This window comes from Muntiacus reevesi, chromosome 3, assembly GCF_963930625.1.
Source record: "Muntiacus reevesi chromosome 3, mMunRee1.1, whole genome shotgun sequence".
NCBI lineage: Eukaryota > Metazoa > Chordata > Mammalia > Artiodactyla > Cervidae > Muntiacus > Muntiacus reevesi.
In genome coordinates this window covers 10,504,129-10,517,021 of record NC_089251.1, presented here as the reverse complement: position 1 = coordinate 10,517,021, position 12,893 = coordinate 10,504,129, and the positions used below count along the sequence as shown (strand labels likewise).

Below are 12,893 nucleotides of genomic sequence, written 5' to 3'. Positions count from 1 at the left end.
AGGACATATATTTAAATTAAGCACATTATAATAATGATGATAGTTAACACATATTGAATACTTGCTGTGTACTCAGAATTCTTTAAGGAGGTAGATACTATTATTATCTCCATTTATTAGGAAAGAAACTGAGGCACAGAATGGCTGAGGAGCTTCCCAAGGTCACACAGCTCGTAGGGGGGGCAGAGTTGGGACTCAAATATGATCAATTTGCCTCTAGAGTCTGTGTTTTTACCCTCTTCATAATAAAACCTCTCTGATTAAATAATCATGGTAGTAACCCGTTTGTTCATGCAATTTAAAATAAAGCTGTTTCATGACAGGAAAAAGCTGACAGCAAAAAGTACTCGCCATTGGAAGGGGTTACATTTCTTCAGAAATGGTAAGAAACAGGTTAACCAAGTCCTCAAAGCGGGAGAGTTTTACCGTTGTTTGAAGGTAAGTTCTATCCCTCAGTGATTGTCTTCTAGATACAAGAACTTAGTATTTCTACATGTTTTTCCCTGTTAAATAGCAGAACTTACCTTAAAACAACGGTGAAAAGTCTCCAGCTTCTCTCGGGCATTCAAATGCTGACCATCACCTCCTGTGTCAAACTATATCAGCAGACAGGACTTCTGGCTGGGAAGTAGCAGTAAAATGCCATCCCCCACAGAGAGACACCAGCACTGTTCACGGTTAGGAAGATAGTGAAACAGTGACAAGTACTGCTAAAACAGGAGTAAGGTTTGTTTAGTATTTTACCTAGCTTAATAACTAGGCGTTAGAATTCGATTTTATGTGTTGCTTACTGAGGACAAATTATTCAAGACAAAAAAATTTTCATTTCTCAGCCACTTGAGAAACATCAAAACACTGACCTGTCTCTCTGGCACGTTGAGAAGAGGTTTTTTTATGTTAAAAATACAGTGATGTAAAAATGTGAATAAAGAAACCCTTTCAGTTGTGCCAGCTAGGTTATCCTAATCCTTGGGCATGGATTAAAACGTGTCCTAGACCAGATTTCTCACGGTCTTAAAAGATACTTAAAATACATAGCCAGACATCGAAGAAATCATACTATGTGGATGAAGACAAGCACACCTACAAAACAAATTTTAATATTCACAAATCTTAAGTTTCCCAATAGCAAGCAAACCAAAACCACTCTCTTCTCAAGGACGTTTTACCATTTCTTTTAGACCTATCTCAAGGCCTAACTGTAGCCCATTCAGGAAGTCTGATTGTTGGCAAGACTTTTGGGTTTATTTCAGACAGATACTTGCCACATTAAACACTATAAACCAACAACTGACCATTATAGATGGGGAGACAAAGATCAGATCAGTATAATTCAAAATGAAGACGTAAGCTGATTTGCAACCTATGGATATAACAGGGAATGAAAGAACATACCTTGTAAAGCTTTTGGATAGGCTGTAGGAGAAAGCAAGCAGACTAGTGGCTGTCCAAATAAGTTTGTGAAATTCTGTAATATACAAGAATTTAAAACTTTCATTAAAGATTTGACCAATGACAGTTACTCAGTAATTTTCCAAAGCATATCACTAGTGTATAGATCAGGTTCTTTTACTCATAAGTAGATGCAGAAACATCAGTAACGGCTGAAGAGGCTGTCATTCAAGTATAACTAACATGCATAATAGGCTTTCTTAAAATGGTGACAATTTATTAAGCGAACTATCGATTTTTAAAGTAATGGCACACACATGGTTGCAGTGTTACAGGGAGAGGTGACCTGGCTGTTTAAGAGGCCACTCCACTGAGCAGCACACCTAGGATTTATAAGGGCAGATTTGCCAAGATCTAGGATCTGGCTCTCAGCCTCATAGGCTATAAAACCTGACTTACAGGTATGTGAAGGCTGGATTCATCTCTCGCTGTGAATCATGTTAATAGATTGTACAGAATGATGCATAAAACCAGAAGGTCAATGTGTTAATTTACGGTGAGAATTAAACTGACATTCACTACTCCTGCATAATTAATACTGTCCTTTCCATAAAGGCAGAGCTACATGAGAAGTAAAATCATAAACTGTGTGGTAAAACAACAAGAGAGATAAAACTCCTAGGAGTAAACTTAATAAGAAGGGAAAAAACACCAAAACAACTAAAAAAACACTTTTGAATGATAAACATGGAAGACTTGAACAAACGGAAAGATATACTATATTCTTAGAGGGAAGCCCATTCTAAAGATGTCATTATACTAATTTATTAAAATTTAAATCAACCTTAACAAAAATGGCCACAGATTTTTTTCCTCCTGCAATTCAAAGAAATTATAAAGTGCATTTGGATAAGACACATTAGCCAGGAAAATTCTGAAAAAGAAGAGCAGGGGGACTTGCTTGGCGGTCTGTGGTTAAGAATTCCTGGATAATGCGCTTCCATTGCTGGGGACACAGGATCAATCCCTGGCTGATGAACTAAGATCCCACATGCAATGTGATGTGGTCAAAAAATAAATAAAAATAAAGCTAAAAAGTTTTTTAAAAAGAGTAAAGAGGGGAAACTAGACTTATCAAATACTAAAGCATACTTTAAGGCCTCAGTAATTTAAAATATGTGCCCTGGCATAAAAGGAGGCAGAAAAACCAACGGAAGAAAATGAAGAGTTCAGAATTAGACCCTGAAATAGATGAGGCTAAAGGATATATGATAAGGTAAGGATGATGGTTGGGATTGGCAGGAAAAACTGACATTTATCTAGAAAACTCCATACTTCACACCAAAATCTAGGATGAATTTCTAATATAATCAATTTAAATGTAAAAAATTAAACAGCAACAGTGCTGAAAGAAAATATAAGAAAATAAGGGTAACTTCTCTAATCTAGAAGATCTTCCTAACGATTATAATTAAGATTAATAAACCCATTACAAAAACCAAAGGCTTGTGAATTGTAAAATACAGCATAAACTAAAGCAAAAGCCAGAAGATGAACTGGGGAAAACATCTGCAACTCACTTTACAAAGGATTAATCTCCTTAATATAGAAAGAGCTTTTCCAAATCCATAAGAAAAAGACCACTGTCTCAATAGAAAAATGGGTAAAAGGTAACAGGGAATACAGTATTGACTGATTTTTATATATGTAATCTCCTTGCATTTTTCAGATAAACTCTTTTGGTAGATTATTCTATTAGTAGGTGTATTTGCTGCTGTTCAGTTGCTCAAGGTCTCATAAATGTCTTCTGGCCTGTTATAGAATGAATTGGGTATTTCTGACATTTTACACTGCTCTAGAATTGTATCAATTATCAAAGTTTAAAAGAGCTTACTGGTGAACTCAACTTTACCACTTTAAAATAGTACATATCTTTTCAAAGATCTCTTTTCTTCAACAGATACTCACTGAACTACAAACTAGATATTGTTATAGGTGCTAGGGGTACTGCAGTAAAAAAAAAAACAAAACAAAAAAACAGATTTAAAAAAAAAATCCATCTTTCTGGAGCTAACATTTAGATGGGGGTAGAGGTGGCAGGTAGCAACCTGCAGTAAACAAAATAAAGTTATATAATATTACAGAGGTTGACAAGTGCTACGTATGCAAAGACAGCCGAGTACAGCGAGCAATAAAGCAAAGATTCATAATCAGACTGTATTTCAATTCCAAATCAGCCATCTTGTGCCCTGGTTTTATCAGTAAAACGGGGTTAACAGAAATAACACATTGGGTTGCAAGGATTAAATGCGTTAGCATTTGTAAAGTGCTTAAAATAGCACATGGTAACAGAAGCTAACTGTTATGATTATGAGAAAAATAAAGAAAGGTGACTAGAGTGCTGGGGAGGCATATAATTTTAAATAGGGCAATTATAAAAAAATGAACTAAAATGGATAGGAATGGGCAAATTTAATTCAGATGACCATTATATCTACTACTGTAGGCAAGAATCTCTTAGAAGAAATGGAGTAGCCCTCATAGTTAACGAAAGACTCTGAGATGCAGTACTTGGGTGCAGTCTCAAAAACAACAGAATGATCTTGGTTCATTTCCAAGGCAAACCATGCAATATCACAGTAATCTAAGTCTATTCCCCAACCACAAAAGCCAAAAAAGCTGAAGTTGAATGGTTCTACAAAGACCTATAAGACCTTCAAGAACTAACATCCAAAATAGATGTCCTTTTCATCATAGGGGAGTGGAATGCAAAAAAGTAGGAAGTCAAGAAACACCTAAAGCAACAGGCAAGTTTGGCCTGGGAGTACAAAATGAAGCAAGGCAAAGGCTAACAGTTTTGCCAAGAGAACACACTGGTCATAACAAACACCCTCTTCCAACAACACAAGAGATGACTCTACACATGGACTTGATCAGATAGTGAACACTGAAGTCAGATTGATTATATTCTTTGCAGCCAAAGATTGAGAAGCTCTATACAGTCAGCAAAAACAAGACTGGGAGCTGACTGTAGCTCAGATCATGAACTCCTTATTGTGAACTCAAGTGGGCCTTAGGAAGCATCACTATGAGCAAAGCTAGTGGAGATGACAGAATTCCAGCTGAACTATTTCAAATACTAAAAGATGATGTTGTTAAAGTGTTGCACTCAATATGCCAGCAAGTATGGAAAACTTAGTAGTGGCCACAAGACTGAAAAAGGTCAGTTTTCATTCGAATCCCAAAGAAGGGCTGTGCCAAAGAATGTTCACACTACCACACAATAGACTCATTTCGCAGGCTAGCAAGGTCATGCTCAAATTCCTCCAAGTGAGACTTCAATAATACATGGACCAAGAACTTTCAGATTTTGAAAAGGCAGAGGAACCAGAAATCCAATTGCCAGCATCCACTGGATCACTGAAAAAGCAAGGGAATTCCAGAAAAACATACACTTCTGCTTCACTAACTATGCTAAAGCCTTTGAATGTGTTGACAAACTGGTGAAAATTCTAAAGAGATAGGAATACCAGATCACCTTATTTACCTCCTGAGAAGCAAAAGTTGGAACTGGACATGGAACAACTGACTCGTTCAAAATTGTGAAAGGAGTACAGCAAGGCTGTATATTGTCACCCTGCTTATTTAACTTATATGCAGAGTACATCATGCAAAATGCCAGGCTAGGTGAAGCTCAAGCTGGAATCAAGATTGCCGGGAGAAATATCAATAACCTCAGATATGCAGATAACACCACCCTAATGGCGGAAAGCAAAGAGGAACTAAAGAGTCTTTTGATGAAGGTGAAAGAGGAGAGTGAAAAAGTTGGTTTAAAACTCAACCTTCAAAAAACAAAGATCATGGCAGCCGGTCACATCACTTCATGGCGAATAGATGGGAAAACAGTGGCAGACTTTATTTTCTTGGTTCCAAATTCACTGCAGACGGTGACTGCAGCCATGAAATTAAAACGCCCTTGCTCCCTGGAAGAAAAGCTATGACAAACTAGACAATGTATTAAAAGCAGAGACATCACTTTGCTGACAAAGGTCTATACAGTCAAAGCTATGGTTTTTCCAGTAGTCGTGTACAGATGTGAGAGTTGGACCATATAGAAGGATGAGCACCAAAGAATTAACGCTTTCAAACTGTGGTGTTGAAGAAGACTCTTGAGAGTCCCTAGGATTGCAAGGAGATCAAATCAGTCAATCCTAAAGGAAATCAACCCTGAATATTCACTGGAAGGACTGATGCTGAAACTGAAGCTCTAATACTTTGGCCACCTGATGCGAAGAACTGACTCACTGGAAAAGACCCTGATGCTAGGAAAAATTGAAGGCAGGAGGAGAAGGGGACAAGAAAGGATGAGATGGTTGGATGGCATCATTGACTCAATGGACATTAGTTTGAGCAACTCCAGAAGATGGTGAAGGATAGGGAAGCCAGGTGTGCTGTAGTTCATGACGTCACAAAGAGTTGGACACAACTGAGCAATTGAACAACAACAAAATTAGGGAAAGCTCTATTAAGAGGCTTCAGTTGATTAAACACCTGGAAAACAACAAGTGTTCTTTGGAAGAGGATTCATGGTTGAAGGAACAGAACACAAAGATCCTAAGCAGAAGACTGCCAGGTATGTCTGAGGAACAGCAAGATCTGTGTGGCTGAAGAGAACTGTGATAAGGAGACCACAAGAGAAGATCAGAGATGCATTTGGGGGTGGGAGAGCAGCGTGAGAGCAAAGCATGAAGCCTTTACCCTTAGTAAGATGAGGATCCTTCAGAGCAGATAAGTGACACAATCTGATTTACAGGCACACCCTGTAGGAGAGCAAGGGCAGGAGGAGGAAGCCTAGTTACGAGGCTATTGCAAAAATTAAGGGGAGAGACGATGGTGGCAGTGAAGGTGTTAAGATTCTGGGCATATTAGTTATAATCAAGAAAATATTCTGAAATGGATGTGGGTGTGAGGGAAGGAAAAGTTCAGAAGGAAGCGAAGGATTTGGGCTAGGGCAACTATAAAAGGACAATAGTCATTAACTAATACGGGGAAGTTGGCCACAGAAGAGGTCTAGAAACTCTGTCCTGGGCATGTTAGCTTTGCAATCTCTATTAGAATCGCCAATGAGAGATGTGGAGTAGGTAGATTATATTCGAGTTTGGGGTTAACTGAGAAAGATTTGGGCTGGTGATATAAATGTGGAAATTATCAGCACAGAGATAGTAATTAAAGTCATGAAACTATTAAAGGCATCTAGGGAGTCAGCTGTAGCTAGAAAAGAAGAGGAACAAGGATGGAGCCCAGGGTATTCCAGTGATAGGTCAGAGAGATGAGGAAAAACCAGTAGAGGAGACTGAGAAAATAAGCTTGACACCAGGCCTTTAGGATTGATGCTGAAGCTGAAGCTCCAATGCTTGGGCCACCTGATGCGAAGAGCTAACTCTTTGGGAAAGTTCCTGACGCTGGGAAAGGGTGAAGGCAAGAGGAGATGAGGGCGGCAGAGGATGAAATGGTTAGGTAACATCACTGACTCAATGGACATGAATTTGAGCAAATTCCAGGAGATGGTGAACAACAGGGAAGCCTGCTGCGCTGCTGTCCACAGGGTTGCAGAGAATCAGACACAACTTAGCAATTGAAGAACAACAAGGCCTCCCCTGCCCTGAGGCAATCGAGCCACTTGGACTTAGATTTTAAAGGCCTCATACAGAGAAGGGGACAGAAGTCAGAGCTCAGGGTCTGTCTAAAATGAGAGTCTAAAGGAAAACAAGCCCTGCTAAACTGGAATCCCAAAGGGCTACACTCTCACTGTATGTATGCATGTGAAAGATGCCCAGTCGTGTCTCTTTTCGACCTCATGGACTATACAGTCCGCAGAATTCACTGTTAGGGTGAACAAAAATGAAATTTCACACTTTCCCTACCCACCATGACCATGCCTCAACAGATCACAAGAGAAATTTTCCTGGTGCTGAGCAGAATAGAGAAAGAGCAAGCAAAGGAACCAAATAGCCCTAAGGGTTTTAACTACAAGCCAGCCCTCTTGCATGTTTATAGTCCAATTCATACCACTTAGGTAATTAAGCCATGCCGTGTGGAGCCACCCAAGACGGCGGGCCATGGTGGAGAGGTCTGACAGAATGTGGTCCACTGGAGAAGGGAATGGCAAACCACTTCAGTATTCTTGCCTTGAGAACCCCATGGACAATATGAAAAGGCAAAATGACAGGATACTGAAAGAGGAACTCCCCAGGTCGGTAGGTGCCCAATATGCTACTGGAGATCAGTGGAGAAATAACTTTAGAAAGAATGAAGGGATGGAGCCAAAGCAAAAACAATACCCAGTTGTGGATGGGACTGGTGATAGAAGCAAGGTCCGAGGCTGTAAAGAGCAATATTGAGTAAGAACCTAAAATGTTAGGTCCATGAATCAAGGCAAACTGGAAGTGATCAAACAGGAGATGGCAAGAGTGAATGTCAACATTCTAGGAATCAGCGAACTAAAATGGACTGGAATGGGTGAATTTAACTCAGATGACTATTATATCTACTTCTGTGGGCAGGAATCCCTTAGAAGAAATGGACTAGCCATCATAGTCAACAAAAGAGTCCAAAATGCAGTACTTGGATGCAATCTCAAAAACGACAGAATGATCTCTGTTCGTTTCCAAGGCAAACCATTCAATATCATGGTAATCCAAGCCTATGCCCCAACTAGTAATGCTGAAGAAGCTGAAGTTGAACGGTTCTATGAAGACCTACAAGACCTTTTAGAACTAACACCCAAAAAAGATGTCCTTTTCATTATAGGGGACTGGAATGCAAAAGTAGGAAGTCAAGAGATACCTGAAGTAACAGGCAAATTTGGCCTTGGAGTATGGAATGAAGCAGGGCAAAAGCTAATAGAGTGTTGCCAAGAGAACGCACTGGTCATAGCAAACACCCTCTTCCAACAACACAAGAGAAGACTCTACACATGGACATCACCAGATGGTCAACACCAAAATCAGATTGATTATATTCTTTGCAGCCAAAGATGGAGAAGCTCTAGACAGCCAGCAAAAACAAGACCAGGAGCTGACTGTGGCTCAGATCATGAACTCCTTATTGCCAAATTCAGACTTAAACTGAAGAAAGTAGGGGAAACCACTAGACCATTCAGGTAAGACCTAAATCAAATCCCTTATGACTATACAGTGGAAGTGAGAAATAGATTTAAGGGACTATATCTGATAGACAGAGAGCCTGATGAACTATGGACGGAGGTTCATGACATTGTACAGGAGACAGGGAACAAGACCATCCCCATGGAAAAGAAATGCAAAAAGGTAAAATGGTTGTCTGAGGAGGCCTTACAAATAGTTGTGAAAAGAAGAGAAGTGAAAAGCAAAGGAGAAAAGGAAAGATATTCCCATTTGAATGCAGAGTTCCAAAGAATAGCCAGGAAAGATAAGAAAGCCTTCCTCAGTGATCAATGCAAAGAAATAGAGGAAAACAACAGAATGGAAAAGACTAGAGATCTCTTCAAGAAAATTAGAGATATCAAGGGAACATTTCAGGCAAAGATGGGTTGGATAAAGGACAGAAATGGTATGGACTTAACAGAAGCAGAAAATATTAAGAAGAGGTGGCAAGAATGCACAGAAGAACTGTACAAAAAAGATCTACATGACCCAGATAATCACGATGGTGTGATCACTCACCTAGAGCCAGACATCCTGGAATGTGAAGTCAAGTGGGCCGTAGAAAGCATCACTACGAATAAACCTAGTGGATGTGATGGAATTCCAATTGAGCTATTTCAAATCCTGAAAGATGATGCTGTGAAAGTGCTGCACTCCATATGCCAGCAAATTTGGAAAACTCAGCAGTGGCCACAGAACTGGAAAAGGTCAGTTTTCATTCCAATTCCTAAGAAAGGCAATCCCAAAGGATGCTCAAAACTACCACACAATTGCACTCATCTCACACGCTAGTAAAGTAATGCTCACAATTCTCCAAGCCAGGCTTCAGTAATGCGTAAACCGTGAACTTACAGATGTTCAAGCTGGTTTTAGAAAAGGTAGAGGAACCAGAGATCAAATTGCCAATATCCGCTGGATCATCGAAAAAGCAAGAGAGTTCCAGAAAAACATCTATTTCTGCTTTACTGACTACACCAAAGCCTTTGACTGTGTGGATCACAATAAACTGTGGAAAATTCTGAAAGAGATGGGAATACCAGACCACCTGACCTGCCTCTTGAGAAACCTGTATGCAGGTCAGGAAGCAACAGTTAGAACTGGACATGGAACAACAGACTGGTTCCAAATAGGAAAAGGAGTACGTGAAGGCTGTATATTGTCACCCTGCTTATTTAACTTATATGCAGAGTACATCATGAGAAACGTTGGGCTGGAAGAAGCACAAGCTGGAATCAAGATTGCTGGGAGAAATATCAATAACCTCAGATATGCAGATGACACCACCCTTATGGCAGAGAGTGAAGAGGAACTGAAAAGCCTCTTGATGAAAGTGAAAGAGGAGAGTGAAAAAGTTGGCTTAAAGCTTAATATCCAGAAAACTAAGATCATGGCATCTGGTCCCATCACTTCATGGGAAATAGATGGGGAGACAGTGGAAACAGTGTCAGACTTTATTTTTTTGGGCTCCAAAATCATTGCAGACGGTGACTGCAGCCATGAAATTAAAAGATGCTTACTCCTTGGAAGGAAAGTTATTACCAACCTAGCTAGCATGTTAAAGAGCAGAGACATTACTTTGCCAACAAAGGTCCGTCTGGCCAAGGCTATGGTTTTTCCAGTGGTCATGTATAGATGTGAGAGTTGGACTGTGAAGAAAGCTGAGCGCCGAAAAATTGATGCTTTTGAACTGTGGTGTTGGAGAAGACTCTTGAGAGTCCCTTGGACTGCAAGGAGATCCAACCAGTCCATCCTAAAGGAGATCAATCCTGGGTGTTCATTGGACCGACTGATGCTGAAGCTGAAACTCCAATACTTTGGCCACCTCATGTGAAGAGTTGACTCACTGGAAAAGACTCTGATGCTGGGAGGGATTGGGGGCAGGAGAGAAGGGGATGACAGAGGATGAGATGGCTGGATGGCATCACCGACTCGATGGGCATGAGTTTGAGTAAACTCCGGGAGTTGGTGATGGAGAGGGAGGCCTGGCGTGCTGCGATTCATGGGGTCGCGAAGAGTCTGACACGACTGAACTGAACTGACTGAACTGAGGTAATCCCAAACACATAGTCCCCAAGCACATGCAGATCCTCTCTGGATGAAAATATCATCATTCTAGGGTTCAGTGAATTTATCAGAGAATTTTAAGGATACAAGAATAATTGAATCAAAGATAATCAAGCACACCAGGATACAGAAACAGCAACAGGAGTCTTTGGGCAGCAAAAGCAGATTTCAGGTGTAAGAATTACCAGGTGGATAATAAATAATATAAGTAGGCCTATTAAGTTTAAAGAAATAAAGAAGAAACTTGAAAACAGAAAATAGGGAACTATAAAAAGGGCAATGAATCACTTGAAAAAAGAACCAAATAAAACTTTCTGAAATGAAAAATACCACAGCTAATATAAAACTCAATAAATGAGTTTAATATCCAAGTTAGTCACAGCTGAAAAAAAAGGAATTTGTGAACTGAAAGCTAAACTGAAAGAAATCATCCAAGTTTCAGCCAGAGAAATGAAAAGATGGAAAATAGAGGAGAGGTCAAGAGACATGGATGACACAGTGAGAATGATGTATGAATTAAAGAATCAGAGGCCCAGAAAGAGATGAGAGAGGAGCTGGAGCATAGCCAAGGTCTGAAGAGATAACGGCTAAGAGTTTTCCAGCAGTAATGAAAAACTCTAACCTACAAATTCAAGAAGTCCAGCAACTCCCAATAGGTTAAATATAAAAGAAACAAAACCTAGATAACCACACAACAACACAAATGAAGAGACGGTCTTTCAAAGTAGCATGGAGGAAATGGAGTGAGTGAGGCTGACTGTCAGAAGAACTCTTTGGTAATTTTGCGTGTATGCCTTCATAGACCACAGCAACGTATAGACATCAGCCAAGCACTTTAGGACAAAAACTGCTGAGATAAATATGACTGTTTTGACAAATGTATAAGTCATGTTCACTGGCAGGCATCCAGCTCTGTCATAAATAATTAAATACTCAAAGGATTTTCTTCTTCCAAAGGAGTGGGGGGGAGTAGAACTGAAAGAAGTGTTGGCCAAAATGATAGTAGTTATTGTTTTTTTTAACCCCACTAGTACTACATCACTGCAGATGAGGCCTAAACCCTAATGGAAACTTGAGAGTTAACGTGTGGGATATAGTTGTTCTGTTAAGAGATCTTGGCGTTTCAATCCTCTCCTCTGAAACGAGGCTCAGACTAGCATGAAAAGCGTCTCTCTTTCTAAATGTAGAAACAGCTTGAGCACTGAAATGAGAAAGACTGCTGGAATCAATCAGGCAAGATATTTAAGCTCCATGGGCAGTTTCCTCAACTATAAAATAAGGATAATGGTGCTTATCTTCATATAATCATTCAACGTATATTTATTAAGAATTTTTTAAGTATGAGGCACTGGGTATATAAAGATACACATATAAGCAGATATTAATATAAACTCACACAGACTTCAAGGAGAACAGAGCATAATGCTAATTGATCCTTACATTCTGGGCAGAACAGTTGAGTCTGCTCCAGTGAGTATGACCAGACCATGAAGAAAGACTTAAAGATTCTGACACCTGAAATGACTCAATGAAAAGGCCCAGCTAGATCAGCGGTCCCCAACCTTTTTGACACCAGGGACTGATTTCATGGAAGACCGGGGGCGCAGGGATAACTTAAGAGCATTACATTTATGTGAACTTTATTTCTAACTTGAATGCTGCTGCTGATCTGACAGGAGGTACTGGTCCATGGCTCCTGAGCCAGACTGTCACACTGAGAAGCTCACTGTGACGACCATGCCTACAACCTCAGAGATTCCAACCATTGTGCTAGTTTCCATTATTAAATCTGATCAGAAAAGCAAAAATTATGAGTCTCTAAAATGAAATATGCAGGAAAAGCACTAGAAGCAAATCATAAGGGAGGAGAGAGATACCATGCAGAGAGAATTTTTAAAATGATCCTTGACATTCTCAAAGGAAAGACAGCATATTTCAACCAGGATAAAAACCACCAGCCCAGGTGGGAGGCATGAGTCAAGTGCTCGGGCCTGTTGGGCTGGGAAGATCCAGAGGAATCGGGTGGAGAGGGAGATGGGATGGGAGACCGGGATGGGGAATTCGTGTAACTCTATGGCTGATTCATATCAATGTATGACAAAACCCACTGAAAAATAAAAATTTATTAAAAAAAAAAAAAAAAACAAAACCAATTACATATGTGCACGTACATATGTCTTACACACACCCATCCATGTCTTTATGAAAGAAACATCCAGAAAACAAATGAAAAGCTCAATAAAAGGTTTAGAA

At 39.9% G+C, this 12,893-nt stretch overlaps 1 protein-coding gene across 1 annotated transcript in view; it reads right to left on the bottom strand.

Annotated features, from left to right (window-relative positions):
• The window catches only part of SCAI (suppressor of cancer cell invasion), a 103,319-nt gene that overhangs the window by 19,469 nt on the left and 70,957 nt on the right, over positions 1-12,893 (bottom strand). The window contains exon 15 of the mRNA XM_065928460.1: positions 1,396-1,468. Within this exon, the coding sequence (XP_065784532.1) occupies positions 1,396-1,468 (73 nt within the window). The remainder of the gene's footprint in view (positions 1-1,395; positions 1,469-12,893) is intronic.